General features: G+C 42.2%; 1 protein-coding gene across 1 annotated transcript; it reads left to right on the top strand.

The window, feature by feature from the left end:
- Nucleotides 1–1167: 1167 nt before the first annotated feature.
- Nucleotides 1168–11317, top strand: LOC132524969 (RNA-binding protein with serine-rich domain 1-like). Its single transcript, XM_060157561.1, is given in 4 exon segments — nucleotides 1168–1239; nucleotides 10117–10800; nucleotides 10943–11042; nucleotides 11045–11317. Coding segments are annotated over 4 exon segments (915 nt in total). The 3' UTR covers nucleotides 11104–11317.
- Nucleotides 11318–20328: the final 9011 nt, after the last annotated feature.

Here is a 20328-nt window from a genome sequence, read left to right as displayed (position 1 = left end):
GAAGGCATATTTTAAATCTAATACAGAATACCAGGTCCTGGTGGATTGTAGAGTGGTCAGCAGGGTGTAGAGATTAGGGCCGACTGGATGTATATTCTCTGTGGCTTCACTGACTGCCCTGAGGTCCTGTACCATCCAGGGTTCCCCACTGGGTTTCTTTATGGGGAGAATTGGGGGTATTACAGGTGGATTGGCATGGCCTAATAAGGCCCTGGTCAACTATGCTCAACAAGGCCTCCTGACAGAGAGGGTACCATTTTCTATTGGGCCATGTATGTCTGGGTTTTAGATGGACCATCACAGGACTGGCTCCTTTAGCTCATCCCACCCATCCCGGGGCCCAGACCTCAGGATTTCTTCCAGGGAGGTCAACTTGCTATGTCCAGGGAGGTTTGTCCTCAGCCATTATCATCTTGTGCCCCTTGTCTAGGGGATGCCAGTCTCCATTTTGTCTCCCATTAGGTGGATAGTAATTCCCAATTCATGTAAGATATCCCTTCCTAGCAGAGATATAGGCATTTGGAGACATATAGGAAGGAATGGGTGAGCATTCTAATGGCTCTATGAATGCCCATTCTTGGGCCTTCCCTGATAACCCCATAATTTTACAACTCTTATGACTGTGTTTGCCTGATCTGGTGTTCAGAACCAAGTCAGTGACACCAATGTCAACTAAGAATTCAACAGGTTTTTTTCTCTGTGTCCAGTGTCAGCCAGGGCTCCTCGGGGGTCAGTTGGAGTGCCAGCTTAGGAGTCCCCTGGCCCTGGCATTCTTCTTCTATTTGGACCATCTGCCTTCAGGGTAGTGGGCAGGATCTGCCACTTCTGTCCCCCTTTGGGGGCAGTGAGGGCATTCTCTCTTCCAGTGTCCCTCTTGTTTACATATGGCACACTGATTGGGTCCTAGTCTCCTTGGTTTGCTGTCCCTCAGTGGGGGCCAGTGGTCACTCACCAGAGTCAAAGGTCTCTGGGCAGTTAGTCCAGATTCCTGTGCTGACCGGTTGACACTAGAGGGCAATAGCCAGTAGGTGGGCCTGCCTCTGGGTGTTTTTATCCTCTTACTTTTCCTCCTCTATATATCTGTTTTTAAACACGCAGTAGGCAACCTCCACCAGGCAAGAGATAGGGGTATCTGGTTCTATTTCCAGATTCTGAAGTTTATGCATAATGGCGAGGGCACTTTGGGAAATAAAATATGCCCTCAGGCTTGTATTCCCTTCCAATGACTCAGGGTCAGTGGTACTATAAATTCAGAGACACTCCTTGAGGCGCTCTAGCAATGCCGAAGGGTTTTCTGTTGGCTCCTGGTTGTTCTCCTTTATTTATTTATTTATTTATTTAATCTTTTGGCTGTGCCACACAGCATGTGGGATCCCAGTTGCCCAACCAGGGATCGAACCCATCGCCCCCGCATTGGAAACATGGAGTCCCAACCACTGGACCACCAGGGAAATCCCTGATTTCCTTTATCTTAGTCCAGTTGACAGGTTTCTTTCCTGCTGCCTGGATTCCATTTAGGTCATATTTTTATAATGTGTCAGCCTGTCTTTTACCTGCTTCTCCATTGTCTCAGTCCCGGTTGGGTTTGTTATCTAGGACCGCTTGATTCCCAGGTCTGAAAACGGCATGACCTACATTGTTTCTGTTCTCTTTGTATGCTTCCTCTCAGGTTTTCAAAAAGACTGTGGCCTTTTCTTCCTCATTAGGAGTACATTGAGGAGGCTCTAAATGTCAGCCCAGGTAGGGTCATGGGTCTGAAAAATTCCCCTAATCAGATTCAGGAACCTCTCTGGATCTTACCTCAACCCCTTGCTATGACTTTTCCAGTTATACAGATCAGAAGTGGTAAATTGTTGTATACCTGGATGAGCCCTCCTTCTCCACTGGGGACCAGCCTCAAAGGGAGTACTTTTCCTTGTGGGTTGTTGGACCCTATCTGGTAATTAGTCCCACTCCGTTTATGTGCTGAACCACGTTCCAGGGGAGGAGGCTGATATGGAGGGGACTGCTTGGGTCTGTGGCCCAAATCAGGTTATACGAAGGAAGGGGGTAGGGAGGGAGTAGTAGGAGGAAGGTTAGGGAGGAGATCAAGAAGGTCCTCAGCGGAAGGGTCAAGGACTGGTATTACCTCAGTGGAGAGAGCCCACAACCTTTTTGAAGGCCTTTGTTCTGAAAAAGCCCATGAAAAACGACATAGGGAATTTCTTTCCATTTCTTTTGTTTCTGGCATAGAAGGTCCAGTTGTAAAATGGTATTGTAATTTAGAGATTCACTGACATGCCAGCTTTCTCCATCTCCCAGCTAATATTGGGACCAGGCTGTATTACATAGGAAGATTAACTGTTTTCTGGTCAGGGGATGATACCTGAAGAACTTACAGTGCTTCAGGATTCACCCTAATGGGCATAAGTATGGAGGACATTTGGTTCCCCGTACCTTAGATGTTCTGTTTTAGATTTGTTTCCAACTACTGAGAGGGAGGTTGGAGTGATTTGTTGGCGTGCAAATGCCACAAGATTTGGCTCAAATAAGACTTCCAGTTCAGGAAATTTGGAACGAATACCAAACTGTTAATGGGTTCCTCAGAAGACCCAAATAGGAGATGTCCAGGTGGCGTGGTTGCTGATGTTACTTGGAGACGCCCCCTTGAATTTGTAATGGCCCGTGCTAGAGACGGTTAGTCCCTCCTCAGTCAAAATACCCCGCGGGAGGTTAGATGGCACTGACTCAAGGATAGAGCAGCTTAGCCTCTCTAGTTCCTAGAGTGTCTAGCAAGTCCAGAGCCTGGTGGGTGGGTCCAGGTGGGAGGGCCACAATCAGTCCCATCTGGGTCACCAAAAATTTGTTACCAAACCTCCCGAGTTGGTCCCCCCAAAAGGGTTCACTCGCACCAATAGAATGAGGCTGAGTTTCATTCAGAAGCAAAGGAAAGCTTTATTCTTTCCTCAAGGAATGCAGAGGTATGAGCTTGCACTCTAGAGTCCATGCTCTTCCTTAAAGGCCATTGGCAGGGCTGCCTTATAGGGTTCTTGTCAGCAGGGAGGGAATTGGACTTCTTGAGGGTCAGGCACAGCTGTACTGCTCACAGCGATCCAAAGTGCTGGGTGCAGCATTTCTACACACAGTATGCTGTCACCATCTTGAACTGCAGTGTTGAGCACAGCACTTTTGCACACAGCCCACCAAGCTGAGATATCACGCACAGCCATTTCACACAAGGAACTCTGGTCTGAAGTGCCAGGTTGCAGGGCCTCTGCACGTGGTACCCAAGTGAAACTAGACTAAGCACAAACGAAAAAATGTTTATTTTTCTATTTTATTATCCAGATTCTATTTTTATTCCCTGGGAATTGTCAGCGGGCTTTGTGGTGACAGCAACACCAGTATTTGTGATTACAAAAATAAGACTCATCACCTGCCTTTAAGAATGACATTTGGTTTAGGCTTGGAAGTCACCATCGAAGCCCAAGTCCTCTTTTGTCCTAACCTTAGCTGTTATGAATCATACTCTCCTCTCAATGTAGGAGTTGGGATATTGGGGATTCTCAAGAGGAGTTGGGATATTGGGGAAGGATCCCATTCCAAGTTTGGCTTATCAGAATCTCCTAAGGGAAAGACCTCTCCATCCTGTTAATACTCCCAAGAGGGAAAGTTATTATTCATCTTCCCAAACCCAGCACTCTTAGATTGCAGTCCCATAGGACTCTTCTCTGGAGTCTGTATTTCACCATTCCCTTGACCTTAATCAGTAACAAAAGCTTTAGAATACTACCATGGCATTGCTCACACCCCACCCTTCCCCCACCCTTCCCCCACCCAGGTTTATAAACTCCTTAGCTCCCTTGCCTCTGGGCAAGTCTGTCTATAGCATCTCACAAAAGAAGAAGAAAGAAAGAGTAGAAAAAAGAATGTCTAGCCCTAAGCTTCCTTTTGCATCTGTATGCTTGCTGGTCTCTGAATCCCAGAAGCAGTGAAAGGTAAATAAACCTCTGGTCTATTCTTCCTTTGTTCTCTGAACTGGGACTTCACTCCCGAGGAGATTTTCTTCTCAGATGAGATTTGGAAAGGTCTTTTTTCTTTGCTTAGATGGTTTGAACTGATAATTTGCATCTACAAAGGAAACTAAAAAATACTGAATAGCTCTTAGAAAACACTGTGGAGGCACTCCTTAGGATAATCTTGCCTCCACTCTGAATGAGAAGAGACCTCCAAGTGAATGAAAACCCAAAAGCAAAATTTTCAATGCTGAGTTAATTTTAATATTGTCCCTGGATAACTCTCTCTAAGGTCAAACAGATTTTAATTCACCAGCCTTAAAATCAGTACCCCCTCTCTCCACCAAGGAAAACATTTAGATAATTTCAAGATAAACAAATAAAAACATAGGATTAAAAAAAATTAACCTAGTATTACAAACAAAATAACCCAATATTACAAACAATAGAAGAGTAAGATAGGAAAGGCTCATGTGAAATTCTCACACAAGCCCACCTCCAGTTGAGTTACTTCATAAAGCATAAGATTTTTGAATAAAATATACACAGTTTATTCTGTTTATTCTCATCAGTTCAAACCAGAATTGACTTTCATAAGAGAAATAATACAACAAAAGATAGCAGCTGAACTAAAATAGATAAAATAAAGAGATGATACAGATGAAAGAAAAGCAGGAAAAAAATCAGAAAAAATGGAGCAGTAGCAAAATCAAAGTTATAACACACAAAAATTTTCTGTCAAAAGAAAACAGATAATGCATTGTGAGAAATGACCATGTTATAGAGAAGGGGGCATTGTGAACAGAGAGCAGTGCTCATACATACCTTGGGAATAGTTTTAAATTCCAAACACAAAGGCAGCAGGGACTCAGCCTGCAGCGTTCTGCTGAAGAATTTATGAGGTTCCTTGGCCGCTTCATCTAGCACCTAATCACAGAGCCACTTTTACCTGAAAATTCTCCTGTTTCCTTACACACAACCATCAAACACTTTATAAAAACAGAGCTTCAGGCTTCAGGAAATACCAGACAATGACAGAGTTCTGTGGAAATCAGAAAGAATCAGCTTTGATCTTATCAGACTGACAATAATGATAGAAATGTAAGTTACACTTATATCTAATAAGAAGCTTGATGAAGTCCAGAATGCTGGGCTGGCCATTATCTTTCTTAGTACAAATGAGAAAGAGTTGGCTGAATGATATTTACATTCTGGTGATAACCATGAACAAAAAAGGACTTGTGACGAGGATCCTCTCCTTGGGCAGCTTTACTGAGGTTTTTCTGGAGCCTCCATCTCAGGTGCACCTGCTGATGTTGGCCTTCTGTGTCCATCTTTGAATTGTCCAATTTTAGCAAGAATCCTGCAGTCGGTTTAGCCAGAATCCCCACCCTTGATATCTAATCACCCTCTATATCTGATCAAATTCCTCATTACCCACCATCCCCCAGGTAATATCGCCCTACCCTGTCTTCATCAAGAATCTTGATAGGTCAGTGTAGTGAAGAATTACCCATCTTTTAATAATTTTCCATCCACCGACCCCTTCACCCCCACCCTGCTTCTTGGCTATAAATCTCCATGTTCCTTTGTTGTATTCAGAACTGAGCCCAATCTCTCTCACTGCAAAATTCTACTACACTAGTCCCTATACTTATCAAGATAGTCCTGAATAAGATCTGCCTCTGCGTCTTCAATAGGTGTTAAGTTAATTAAACAAGGAGGGTGTTAGACTAAGGTGGCTTTAATGCCTTAGTAGCCTATGTAAGCAAACCCAAACTAAGCCTAAAATGCCTCAAGGTTAAGAAATCAAAACCTACAGACAACAGATCACGAACAGACAAGTAGTCTTTTCCAAATATGCAAACACTTATTATAGCCAGTCAGATAACTTCCTTGCTTTGCTTCCACATCTTCCCTATAAAAGATGCTTCCACATCTTTCCCTTAGCTCCTGCCAATGGGGTGCTCCTAGCCACTTCAGTTCTGGTGCTGCCTGATTCTTTTTTTTTTCCCCCAGCTTTTTATTTTATTTTAAAAAAACTTTATTGAGTTATCATTGATGTATAATATTATATGTTACAGGTGTACAATACAGTGATTCACAATTTTTAAAGGTTATACTACATTTATACGTATTATAAAATATTGACTATATTCTCTGTGTTGTACAATAATATATCCTTGTAGCTTACTTTATACATAATAGTTTGTACCTCTTAATCCCCTACTCCTATATTTTCCCTCCCCGCTTCCCTCTCCCCCCTGGTAACCATTAGTTTGTTCTCTATATCTGTGAGTTTGCTGCTTTTATGATTTATTCACTAAAGTGTTGTATTTTTTAGATCCCACATATAAGTGATATCATATAATATTTGTCTTTGTCAGACTTATTTCACTTAGCATAACACCCTCCAAGTCCATCCATGTTGTTGCAGATGGCAAAATTCCCTTCTTTTTTATGACTGAGTAGCATTCCATTTTATATATATGTAATATATATACATATCACATCTTCTTTATCCATTCATCTGTTGATGGACACTTAGGTTGCTTCCATATCTTGGCAATTATAAATATCAATAATATGAACATTGGGGTGCATGTATCATTTTGAATTAGTGTCTTTGTTCTTTTTGGTTACATACCTAGGAGTGGAATTGCTGGGTCATGTGGTAGTTCTAGTTTTAGTTATTTTAGAAATTTCCATAATGTTTTCCACAGTGGCTGCATCAGTTTACATTCCCACCAGTGGTGTACAAGAGTTCCCTTTTTCCCACATCCAAATAAACTTTAAAATTTAATAAGTTCTGGTTTATCTTTTAACACAAGTGTTACGAATATTTTCTTTGACACTAGGTAGGGCAAAAATATTTCCAATTAAGTATGTTAGTTGAATATATGTTTGTATCTGCTCATCCAGAAACTACTGAATAATAGTAAAGTCCTATGAGTCACAAACCTGAAAGGGCAAAGAGAATAGGCGAGTAGGGGAGAAGTGTTGTCAACCAAAGTTTGGGAGCCGGAATGAAAATGAAAGATAGGTAATTTGCTTACCAGGCCAGAGAGTGCCTGAAAGGAGGGCACAACGGTATGTGGAAGTGGAATATAAGCAAACTGACTCACAATGGTTTTGTTTTGCTTTTTAAATTTAAGAGTTTATTTAAGCAAAAATTGATTCATATCTGGTAGTGCCAAACCACAAGTGGGTAGGACTAGTGCTCCTGATTCACAATGTTGAAGCCCAGACAGTCTCAGGAGATTTGAGGCACCAGGGTCCCCCAGAGGTGGGTTGCAGATGGTCTAAAAACAGAGGAAAAGTCTGTTTTTAAAGTAGTTGGGTAAAAGCAGTTAAGAATGAGGTAAAGTGGCAGTGATCCTATGTGTGGAGTTTGCCTCAGATGTAAGCTGCAACGCAGAGCTAACTGACAGAACACTTACCTGAAAGTGAAGAGCCCTGAACTCCTACTTTAAGCTACCTGTGGATGACAGCACCTTGGAAAGCTACCCTTAGATGCTCTCTGAGCACAAGCCCCGCCAATGGTGACCTCAAAAGGAAATTGATAGAAAGATTTTATACAGAAAAATGCAATCCTCTTTGGTGGTTTCCATTCCAATATGTAAAAGAGCTTGGAAGTCATCACTCCCAACCTCAAAACAAGAAAAAAGCTGTACAAAATGAAAATCAATCATTCTTCTTAAAACCGTCAGAAAATTGAGGTTACAGGACAGATCCCCACTCCAAAAACTGAAGAGACAGGTGGATCACAGCTTACATGGAACAGAAGCCACTGGAGCTGAAGCCTGTGGGAACACTTCAGATGTTATTGACTAGTTACTGGAGATGGAACAAGGACTGGCTTGAGAGTTAAAAACTCTTAGGGGCTCAGTCTCAGGGTGCCCCCTGATACTTTCATGAATTTACCTCCAGGAGTCCCACCAGATTTTCAAGATGAAAATAACACAAAAATCTTCTCATGTTTAGGGTAGGAGAAGGAGAAAATCACCACTATAAATATATCCAGACGGAGAGTTCTGTTCTCTATTAAAAAAAAAAAGAGTTCACCCTCAGAGAAACTAATGCTTTACCAGAGCCTAACCTGTCCCAGAGGGAGGGGAATTAGACAGCCTTCCTGTCCTTCTCTAGCCTTCCTGTCTCACATAAAAGGAGGGGGGAAAGCCTATAAAAATACTTCTGGGGCTTCCCTGGTGGCGCAGCGGTTGAGAGTCCGCCTGCCGATGCAGGGGACATGGGTTTGTGCCCCGGTCCGGGAAGATCCCACATGCCGCGGAGCGGCTGGGCCCGTGAACCATGGCTGCTGAGCCTGCGCATCCGGAGCCTGTGCTCTGCAACGGGAAAGGCCACAACAGTGAGAGGCCCACGTACTGCAAAAAAAAAAAAAAAAAAAAAAAAATTCTTCCGAAGGTTGCAACCCATAGACACAGGCCCACTAAAAAAAAAAAACCAAGATTCAATCATAAAATTACAGACTTCTTCCTTTCTGTAATACCTTGTCACCATATAAACAGGATTCTGGTATAACAATAGTGAGTTACAACTGACAGAGCTGTAAGAAACAGTCTCTAACTAAGAAAGAGTTGCTAGAGAAGCCCAAAGGGAACAGGGAAGGCAAAAACAAAAACACTAGAGGAAGTTGAACTCTTTGACACCTACAGCTACAGCAGACAGTAAACACAACCTAACACCTACCCAGGTAAACATAAAACCTCAGTTTTATGTTTATCTCAGTTCCTATTACCCAATACATTATGTTCAGCATTCAACAAAAAATTCAAAGGCATGCTATAAGGCAAGAAAATATGCAGTCTGAAGAGACAAAGTGAGCATCAAAACCAGTCTCAGATATGGCAGAAATTTTGGAATTATGAGGCAGAAATTTAAAATAATTATGATTAGTATTCTAAGGGCTCTAATGGAAAAGGTGGATAACATCAAATACAGATGGATAATGTCAGCAGAAAAAATGGAAACTCTAAGGAAGAATCATGTTTAAAATTAAAAAATAAAATATTGTAACAGAAATGAAGATTGTCTTTGATGGCCTTCTTGGTCTGTTGGACACAGCCAAGGAAAGAATTAGTGAGCTTGAAGATATTAATAGAAATTTCCAAAACTGAAATGCGGAAAAAAAAAAAAACAGAACATTCACGAAACGTGGAACAATTGCAGAGGTGCAGCATACATAAAATGGAAATACCAGAAGAAGGAGAAAAAGGGTAAGAAGAAATATTTGAACTAACAACGGCTGAGAATTTTCCAGAGTTAATGACTGCTACCAAATCACAAATCCAGAAAGCTCAGAGAACACCAAATATGATAAATACCAAACATCTACACTGAGGCACATCATTCAAACTGCAGAAAACAAAACAAACAAAAAATTCTTGAAAGAAACCAGAAGGGGAAAGAACCCTTGCCTATAGAAGAATGAGGATAAGAATTATACCAACTTCTTTCCAGAAACCAGGCAAGGAAAAAGAGGGTCGGTGAAATATTTAAAGTGTTGAAAGAACAAAACCAAGAGCCTACAAGTCTCTATCCAGCAAAAATTTCCTTCAAAAGTGAAGGAGAAATAAAGACTTTCTCAGACAAACAAAAACAGGGAATTTCTTGCCTATAGACCTGTCTTTTAAGACATGTTAAAAGAAGTTTTGTAGAGAAAAGGATTATTTAGGTCAGAAACTCAGATTTACATAAAGAAAGGAAGAGCAGTAAAAAAGAGTAAAAAAATCAAAGGAAAATAAAATATTTAATTTTTCTTATTCCTATTGATCTAATCAATGTTCATTCAAAATAATAATAGCGGAAGTGGTCGGGGCCGCGGCGGGAGGAAGGGCGCCCTCGCTTCGCTGGCTCTGTGGCGGGCCCAGTGAGGACCCCGGAATTTGGAGCAGCCGGGAACCCGGCCTCCGCCCTCGGGGCCCTCTCGGCGGGCTGGAGACCCGGGCCCTACCTACCCTGGAAGTGCTCGCGGCCCGGCGCCTGGACTGGGGAGTTGCTGCACTTTGGCATAAAATCAATTAGGGATTGTTTGTCAGACTCAAGTTAGAAGTGAGAGTTCAGATAAGTGAGGCCACCATTGCTGCTTTGAACACCTCAGAAGGGGAGAATAGATTTATCAGGAGTGAAAAAGAAGAGCTTGCTAGGAGTCAAAGAAAATAATAAAAAGTCCAGCACTAGGGCTCCTTCTCCTACCAAACGCAAAGACCGCTTTGATGAGAAGTCCAAGGATCGCTCCAAAGATAAGGGGGCCACCAAGGAGTCGAGCGAGAAGGATCGTGGCAGGGATAAAACTGGAAAGAGGCGCAGCGCTTCCAGTGGTAGCAGCAGCACTAGGTCTCGGTCCAGCTCGACCTCCAGCTCGACCTCCAGCTCGGGCTCCAGCAGCGGCTCCAGCTCATCTTCTGCATCGAGCCACTCAGGAAGTTCCAGCACATCCCCCAGCTGCAGCTCCGGCAGCTCCCCTGGCTCTCCGAGTCCTTCTCGGCGCAGGCCTGACAACAGGCAGCGTTCCCGCTCCAAATCCAAACCACCCAAAAGAGATGGAAGGGAAAGGAGAAGGCGGAGCCCTTCCCCTAAACCCACCAAAGTGCACATTGGAAGGCTCCCCAGGAATGTGACCAAGGATCATATCCTGGAGATATTCTCCATCTTCGGGAAAATTAAAATGATTGACATACCTGTAGACAGGATGCACCCCCGTCTGTCTAAAGGCTACGCATATGTGGAGTTTGAAAATCCAGATGAGGCCGAGAAGGCGCTGAAGCATACGGACGGAGGACAAATGGATGACCAGGAGATCACTGCCACTGCTGTGCTGGCCCCCTGGCCTCGGCCACCCCCCAGGCGATTTACCCCTCCCAGGAGAATGCTGCCACCACCTCCCATGTGGCGCAGGTCACCCCCATGGAGGAGGAGCAGGTCGTGTTCCCCTCGGCGCAGGTCCCCCGTGCGCCGGCGATCCTGCTCCCCGGGCCGCCGCCGCCACAGGAGCCGCCCCAGCTCCACCTTCTCCCAGTAAGCAGGGCCACCGAAGCTCTGCCCTGTGACTTGTATCCCGTCCAACTCACTTTTGTCACTTTTCTAGCAGGAGGATCGGTAGGAAAGAAATCCCTCACTCAGGGGCAGGCTTCGAAGGTGAAGGCAGTAATTGCTGTTGCCCCTGGCGGCAGAGTTCCGGCTACAGGAGTGTTGTTGGTTTGGGGTCGTGCTTATGAAGATGCCCTCCAGTTTTCTGGCTAGAAAGCTTCTGCATTTCTAGTTCCTGAGAGTCAGTTTAGTGGCAGAGCCAGCAGGGATGAGCAGGGGGCTCCAAGAAGTGGTACAGCCCCAGCCTGGGAGCATGCTTTCCCATTCCACAGATGATGTGGGGCCCATCTGGTGGGCTGGTTGTGCCCTATCCTGTTAGCCTGGCCCTGCTCCCCTGCTCAAGTCCTCTTCTGACCTCTAGGGCCAAATACCCAAAATGGTTCTTTTCACGTGTACTCATGTGCGTGCACACACACACACACACAAACCTACGTCTTCCTTTCTCTCTGAAACTGGTAAGTTGAGAGCCAGCTCTGTTGGGTCATCACAGAGCCCCCTCGTTGTGTTGGTATTCATGGTGGTCGTGCAGGTTACCTTGGCAACGTGTACGTTGCTTTTTGGGCTTTTATTGTACAGTCAGTACTATACATTTTCTGTTTTGAGTTTTGTAACTTTGTAGCATTTTAGGTAATACTGTGTTTGTACTTTGTTGTATAGAGAAAAGAATTGTGTTGAATAAACCTAGGATTAGAGTGCAGCTCAAGTGTTGGGTTCGCTGCCTCCTTCCTGTCCCTTGGCCCCAAAGGCAGCTTCAGTTGTGAGGTAATTAAACATGATTGTCTAAAAATAATAATAATAATAGCAACAATGTATTAGGTGATTATAGTGTATGGATAAGTGTAACGAATGATAGCAATGTTATAAGGGATGGGAGGAAGAAGTTGAATACTCTGTTATAATGTATCTGCACTAGCAGTATAGTATTATTTGAAAGTGGACTTAGTTATAAATGCATAGTGTAAACTCTAGGGCAAACACTGAAAAAAAATTTAAAGTATAATTGATATGCTGAGAGGAGGGAAAATGGAATTGTATAAGATGTTCAGTTAAAACCAGAAAAAGCAGGGCTTCCCTGGTGGCACAGTGTTTGAGAGTCCGCCTGCCGATGCAGGGGACACGGGTTCGTGCTCCAGTCCGGGAGGATCCCACATGCCGCGGAGCGGCTGGGCCCTTGAGCCATGGCCGCTGAGCCTGCGCGTCCGGTGCCTGTGCTCTGCAACGGGAGAGGCCACAACAGTGAGAGGCCTGGGTACCGCAAAAAAAAAAACCCAGAGGAAACAGAAAACAGGGAAAGAAAAAAAAAAGAAACAGAAAGTTCAATAAATAGAAAACAGTTCTAAATATGGCAGATATTAATCTAACTATATCAATAATCAGTTTAAATATGAATGGTCTAAATACACCGATTAAAACACAGAGACTGACAGACTAGATCAAAAAATAAGACCCAACCATGTTGCGTACAAGAAACCCACTTTAAATATAGAGACACAAATAGATTAAAAGTAAAGGGAAAAGATACACTATGCTAATACTAATCAAAATAAAGCTGAGTAGCTATCTTAATTTCAGACAAAGCAGATTCCAGGATAACAAAAATTATCAGGGACAAAGAGGAGCATTACCTAATGATAAAGGGGTCAATTCTCTAAGAAGGCATAACAGTTCTTTTTGTGTATGCATCTAACAGCAGAGCATTAAGATATGTGAGACAGAGCCTGCTAGAGCTGTAAGGAGAAATAGACAAATCCACTATTATAGTTGGAGACTGCAACTCACCTTTATCAGTAATTGACAGAAAATCAGCAAGCACGTAGTTGAAGTGAACAGCATCATCAATCAACTGGTTCTAATTGACATTTATAGACTTCTTCATCCACAGCAACAGAATACACATTCTTCTTAAGCTCACGTGGAACATTCACCAATAATTACTATTCTCTAGGCCACCAAACACACCTCAACCAATTTAAAAGAATAGAAATCATATGATGTGTGCTCTCAGACCACAATGAAATTAAACTAGAAATTAATAACAGAAAAGTAGCTGGAAAATCCAAAATAGTTAGATATTAAACGACACACTTCTAAATAACAAATGGATCAAAGAAGAAGTCTTTAGAGAAATTAAAAGTATTTTGAACGAAATGAAAACGAAAAAAATGTTTAGATCTCTAGATGTACACCTTACCCCCACAGAGCTAGGACTCGGCCTTTCCCCCACCCTGGCAGAAGACTAGAAATTTACTCTCTGGAGATCCTGCTTTGAACTCTGGACTCAGGACAATAGGCATAGCTGAGGATGCTATCTGAATAAGAAGAACTAAGTAATAGTCTACACACCATGTATCCACTCTGTTTCCCAGCCCCTTTCTCCTACCTGTCTTACAGAATAATAGTAACCAGGAATATGCCCCTGTGGGAGGCAGAATAATGGTCCCCCAACGATGTCTACATCCTAATCCATGGAACCTGTGAATATGGTATGTTACATGGTAAAGGGAAATCAAGGTTGCTAATACACCTGGATTATATGAGTGGAAACTAAATATTACTGGGGATAGAGAAAGCGGACATTGGGGTACAAAGGTGGAAGGATTCCAAGGTCTAATGCCTCCTTTCCCACACTAGGAGGTTAATAAATAAAACCTAAAACTCCTAAGTCAAGAAATAGCATTTTAATACTTTAATAGTGATTTTTAAATGTGGAAAAAACATTAAACAACAATTGAATGAATTAAAATGGCTTCCTCTGAAGAGTGGAAATTAAAGATAGAGCAGAAATAAGACAGAGGATGATCATTTTTCATTAAAAGATTTAAAAATTATTTGATAAAATTATATTTTTGAAAGATTAATGTTTGCATATTCTATTTCTTTAGATACAAAATCCTCTTCTTATGTTTACTGATAGTTATTGAGAAATATTTTCTTGGTATCAGACAATCTCAGATCCCTGATATAAGCGTTTTCTTCCCAAGTGTTGCAAAATGCAAGTGAATAAAGAAATGTATTGGAGGATACAGTGGGAGTGGGGCAAATGGATGAAGGTGATCAAAGGGTAAAAACTTGCAGTTATAAGATGAATAAGTTCTAGGGATCTAACATACATAGTGACTATAGTTAACAATACTATATTGTATACCTGGAAGTTTGCTAAGAGAGTAAATCTTACAAATTCTCATCACAAAAAATAGATAAATAAATAAATGGTAAGTGTGTGAGGTTATAGATGTGCTAACTAAACTTATTGTGGTAATCATTTTGCAACATATACATGTATCAAATTATCACATTATACACTTTAAACTTACACAATGTCATATGCCAATTATATCTCAGTAAAACTAGGAAAAGAAAGAAATGTATCTGACAGATCCAAATATAAACATAACATGAAGCTCCATTCTTCCATAGTTCTGAACACTTCATTCAATGCTTTCCATGGATTTTTTTTTTCTTTTCATCCTCCTTCTAACCCTCTGTATTAGTTTCCTAGAGCTGCTGTAACTAACAACTACAAAGCGGGTAGCTTAAAACCATAGAAATGTATTGTCTCACAGAAAACAAGGAAGCTAGAAGGCCTAATTCAAGGTGTCAGCAAAGCTCCAGGGGAGGATTTTCCACACGTCTTCCTGGTTCCTGGCAGGTGCTGGCAATCCTTGGCGCTCCTTTTCTTATCAGTCCGGTCTCTGCCTTCATCATCACATGGTGTTTTCTCTGTGTGTGTCTCTGTGTCCAAATTTCTCTCTTTTTATAAGGATACCAGTCATTGTATTGGGGCCCACCCTAATCTAGCTCAACATCATTTTATCTTGATTACATCTGCAAAGACCTTATTTCCAAATAAAATCGCATTCACAGGTACTGGGGTTAGGACCTGAACATATCTTTTGGGAGGGTGAAATTCAGTCCACAACACCTTCCCAGCTAATTGTGTTATTTATTCTAGCATTGCTTTCCTTCCCTTTGCCTCCAGACTTCACCTTAGCCCTGCTTCTGTAAAGCCAAACTAGGCTTCTCTCAGTAATGTAACTGTTTAAGGAAAACACCTCTTCTGAATGTGCCCCAACCCAAACCTACCAGTCCCAGGAAAATTGTACACTCCATTGGGCTAACCTAGTTCCTCCAGTTGGGGAACCCCACAATACTTAGTAGTTCCCAATTGGAGTTGATATGCAAATGATACAAAGATCTCAGCATAAAAATAGAAGAAATAATGATGTGATTGAAAGAGTACAGGGTGTGAAATCAGAAAACCTGAGTTACGATTTTGATACAAACACTTAGAAAACCAGGACCAACCCAGGTCTAAAGTCTAGTATAATGTTATTTCCACCATTGCATGGCTAGAAAGCTCCACCTGCGATCCATATTAATTCCCACACCAAGGGCAACCATAGATGGCACTGAATGTATTACCAACATTTGAATGGAAACTCCTCAGGAGAAGGAAGAGAAGGGAGGGAAGGAAGAGGAACAGAAGAAAGAGGAGGAAATAGCAAATATAGTGTCCACAAAATCTCTTTTAATGATTGTTAAACAAATACACAGAGAAAAATTCCAAAGGCAAACTCTCTTAGAGCTTCCCTAAAGATGAATGGCAAGAAGACCTTGGCTCTTACCAGCATGTGCTTCATGCAATTTTGGTTAGTGGGTGAATCATACATGCTGGTAATGAATTTCCCAGGCTTTCAATTTTAAATGGGAGTAGATAGTGCAAGACATTCATTTTAACGTGGAGTGTTTTCTCCTGATGTTCATAAAAAGAATCCATTGTGTTATGATTAGATAATGCTTAACCCACCTCCGGAATGTTTTCAGAGTGACAGAAATTTATTTCTCAGTGACATCATCAAGGTTCAAGAAGGTCTGATCAGCATACTTACAAAGCCCTGTGATCCTAAAAGGGCTAAGACAAATCCTCCCCCTCCTTTGTAGGTTCCTCCATCTGCACTTGGGTAATAATGCCTACCTTTCCATTCTAAACATAGAATAAGAGAGTAATTAAATAGAGCCTAATCATAGCAAAAGAAAATTCTGCTTTTTTAAAAATCTTTCTTCAGAATAATTTAGTTGTGCTTCACATGTGCTTTGAGCAAAAATTTTAGACTAGAATTTAATCTTAATACTAGTAATAAAATGCCATTTTTTCCTCAACCTATCATAATTACTCCATAAGCACATAAATTTTAACTTAAAAAATTACATCTAAGACTATCCATGCAAATAGATTGTACTTATGGACAGAACCACTGCAAGTGGTGATACCCAAAATCTTTGATGCCCCCCAAATACCCAAAACAAACAAACAAAAAATCTTTGATGCCAAAACTTTGAAGGATTTGGCTTCTGAAAATCAGCAAATCCAGGCCAAAATCATCAGATCAGCAAATTGGATGTACTGAACTTGACCCAGTGCCCATGCAGTCAGTTTAGATTTGTAACTAATACAAAAAGTTGATTACTTCTCCTTAGATTTGTTGCTTTGAAGGGACATCAGGTGAAAGACTTTGGATATGACAGAGAAGCAGTCAGGTATCTCTTAGAGATTTTTAACTGAATAAGGTTAACTGGGTATTCTTCCCATTGAAATATCAAACTACAGCAACATTGTATATCAACTATACTCCAATAAAAATTAATTTAAAAAAACCAAATATCAAATTACAAAAATAGAGATCTTTCTTGCAACAGCTAACAATACTTAACCTTAAGGAAAAGTTAGGTTTAACACCATCAATTCACATTTTAATTGTTTCTTTATAATTGTGAGGTTTTTTTAAGACAAGAAATGCAATTAAATAAGACAATTGACCTAAAAAGAAATCTATATAGGGTTCCTTTCTTTTAAAGTAATCTCTTCCTCCTCCAAAGGCAGATTACTCTACAGATAGCAGCTATAAACCAAAAGAAGTAATAACTTTGTTTTTGGTTTTATAACAATCAATAAAAAATATTTAAATTCTCCAACCAAACAAGATTCCCAAGGATTGTTGCTGGAATTGTTTTTATTACAGTAATTACATAATAACTCACTGGAATGTAAAGTAAGAAGTTAACTGAGACAGACCACTAATGGAAAAAGCAAGGCATTGGGGGTATTTTTTTCAGTGTCAGGTTTTTTCCCCCAAACATCTCAACATTGGACATTTAGTTGAAAAGGGGAATGGGAGAAGAGGCACTATGTCTGTTTGCATACACCAGTTTCTCTATATACATTAAGGAATGGAGAATGGGACAATGAAAGACTTAACAAAGTTAGACTGGAGTAGTTAGGATGTAGTAATAGGAAAGTGGGGTGTGGGCGGGAGGGGAACAGACTTGTTACCTGAGCATGTGCCACCTGAGGGAGCACAGTTCTGGAGTAGAGTGAGGCTCCCTGTGTAGTAGACACCTCCTGCTGCTGGGACACAGCTTCTCCCATCCACACATTCCCAAGGCAAGTGTGTCCCTTAAATTGATTGCTCCCATCAACCCTCCTCATTGACAACCTGTGTTACTCCTTGTACCTATTACCTAGTTAATGATTCTGCACTCATTTCCAGTGTGTGTGTGTGTGTGTGTGTACACGAGGGAAGCAGGTTCCCAGACCACCACACAAGTCTAACACCAGCTGGGTGTCCTGCAACTCAACACAGTTCTGACACTATCCACCTGGAGTCAGCATCAGATCCCATAGGTTAAGGACTCAGCCCTTAACCCCCTTCATTGCCAGTTGCAAGTCCAGGTTGTCAGATGTGCTTCTGACTAACTGGCTACAGATTGGAGGTTCCAAGCCCCACTTCCTTGTATTCAGCTAATTTGCAACAAAGGCTCACAGAACTCAGTAAAACAGTTTACTTACTGGATTATCAGTTTATTATAGAAGGACATAACTCGTGAACAGCCAGATGGAAGAGGTGCATAAGGGAAGTTATGTGGGAAGGAGTGCAAATCTTCCATACTCTCTCTGAACGCTCCACTCTCCCAGGACCTCCATGTATTCACCAACTGGAAGCTCTCCAAACCCTGTCCTTTTGAGGTTTCATGGAGGCTTCACTACATAGGCATGATTGATTAGATCGTTAGCCACTGGTGCCTGAACTCAGTCTCCAGCTCCTCTCCCCTCCCTAGAGGTTAGGTCCCAAACCTCTAATCACTTGGTTGATTCTTCTGGCCACCAAATCCCATCCTTAGGTGACCTAGGGCTTTCAAAAAGTCACTTCACTAACATAACAGAAGTTATGGAGTTCATCACCTAGGAAATGCAAGAGTTTTAGGCCCTTTGTGGCAGAAACAGGGACAAAAACAAAATATATATTTCTTACTATAAATCACATCTTACTAGTTCATGGTATATATTTCTTAATCTTCAGTGGTTCCACAGAACTGCCTTGTCCCATGTTGGTTCTCAAACTGACCCTTGTACATGGAGGGCAAGGAGAGACTGAAGAAAGAGGCAGAGCACTCCAGAGTGGTAGGCAGTGGGTTGAATAAGAAGGAAACTTACTTGTGAGGCTTGTCTTGAGCACCGAGAAACAGTACATCTTTGCACCTGCTGCCAGAATCTCAAAAGTTTGTATTGAGGCCTTAACGGTTTCAGTCACATATTCAGTCCTGTCGTTCTCAACACCACATTGCTCTGTCCAAGATGCGTCCTTGAAAATGGTTCCAACTGTGGGAATGGTGGACAGAGCATACATTTCAAGGACAGGGGATAGGGTGAGGAGCCTCCCATTGCCCTGGTCCAGCTCAGGAGTCAGTCGGTGGTCACATCTTCTCCATGACCTCTAATATCCCACCACCTTCAAATTAATACGATCACTGCTATCCTCCTCCCTCAGGCTCTTCCTGGGCAGCGGTGACCAATCTCCTCCACTGGGCTGCCTCTTCACAACGAAGGAACCAGGGCTACACCCAAGGAACACACAAGCTGCACCTGTGCATGAAAAACAAAATATGTTTAGAATAAGGTTTTAGAAGATAACTATTGCTATTAGTTACCTTACTCTTAATCATGTGATGTTTATGCTGGAAGAGACCTTGGAGATGAGGAAACTGAGGTTCAGAGAAGTGAAGCGGCGGGTCTGAGGTTCACACTGAGTGAACTGTGGCATCAGCATGAGCACCCAGGTGCTTGACCTACTTGTCCATTACTCTCCATCACTCCTTCCTCTCTCCCATCAACCATCCTGAGTCTTAATCCTTGTCTCCTCATAGTTTTAAAGGAAGAAAATTGAAACCTTCTTCTATTTAATTTACTGTTAAAAGCCCACCAAAATCATGCCCAGCTCTTCACATGTAAATATTAGAGCAAAAAAAAATAGTGGAGACCCATGCAGTGATCCAAGTCCATGTCTGGACATATATTCCCTGAGAAAATTGTGCCCATCTGCACCAGAATATTTAACAAGAAACTTCATGTATTTTGCCCACTGCATCCTTGGCCTCTGCTTCACTGAGAGGGAGACAGTCCCGAATATGGACTGCCGTCCCGTATCTGATCCACTGGTGGAACCAGTGGCCTGTGGTGGCTACCAACTTGGTGCCGGGGACATCGGCCTGCTCATTCCAGTTGTTCTCAGCTTGGTAGGGGTCCTTTTTACATTTATCTATCTAGGTGACAAATATTTTGCCTTCCCACTCAGCCAGTTTTTGCCATAGATCTTGTCATACTGGCATGCCTTTGATAGCTCAGTTCATTTTTTGTTATTTCCTTTACCATATGACCAGGTCACAGGCCAGGCCCAGGAGTCCATGAAGGTGTAGTATGGAGGGGATTTGAAAATAGCCTGCATGGCTAACCACACAGCCACCTTCTCTGCTCATTGGGTCTGTCTGTCTGATCCTTGATTGCTAATGATGTGTCCATCTTGACAGCTGCTAATGAACCCCCTGAGGCTTTCGTCTTCCACCTATGAACCAGGCCATACCTTCTGCGGGAACCTCTTCTAAACGTGGTCCCAACAGGCTACTGGGGTAACCAGAGGCTTCATTGCACCCAGAAGTGGTCTTTTAGGGTGAGGGCCACGTGTTTATGCAAGCATGTGACTCCTGAGGACCTCACGTAACTTTGGTCTTGTATGTATTTTTCCGTTTGATGATGGAACTTTGTTGTGCCTGCCCCACTTTTTTGGTTGGGTTAATGTCGACCCAGTTTAGGATGGGCTGGTCAGACCTTGGTAACACCATAGACTCACGAGTCAGGTGTTGTTTCTACTAGCACGTAGTAATAGTCCAG

The sequence above is a fragment of the Lagenorhynchus albirostris genome, chromosome 8, assembly GCF_949774975.1.
Source record: "Lagenorhynchus albirostris chromosome 8, mLagAlb1.1, whole genome shotgun sequence".
In the NCBI taxonomy this organism is placed as follows: Eukaryota; Metazoa; Chordata; class Mammalia; order Artiodactyla; family Delphinidae; genus Lagenorhynchus; species Lagenorhynchus albirostris.
The sequence above is the reverse complement of the archived record's forward strand: the minus strand, read 5'-3'. Positions and strand labels throughout refer to the sequence as shown.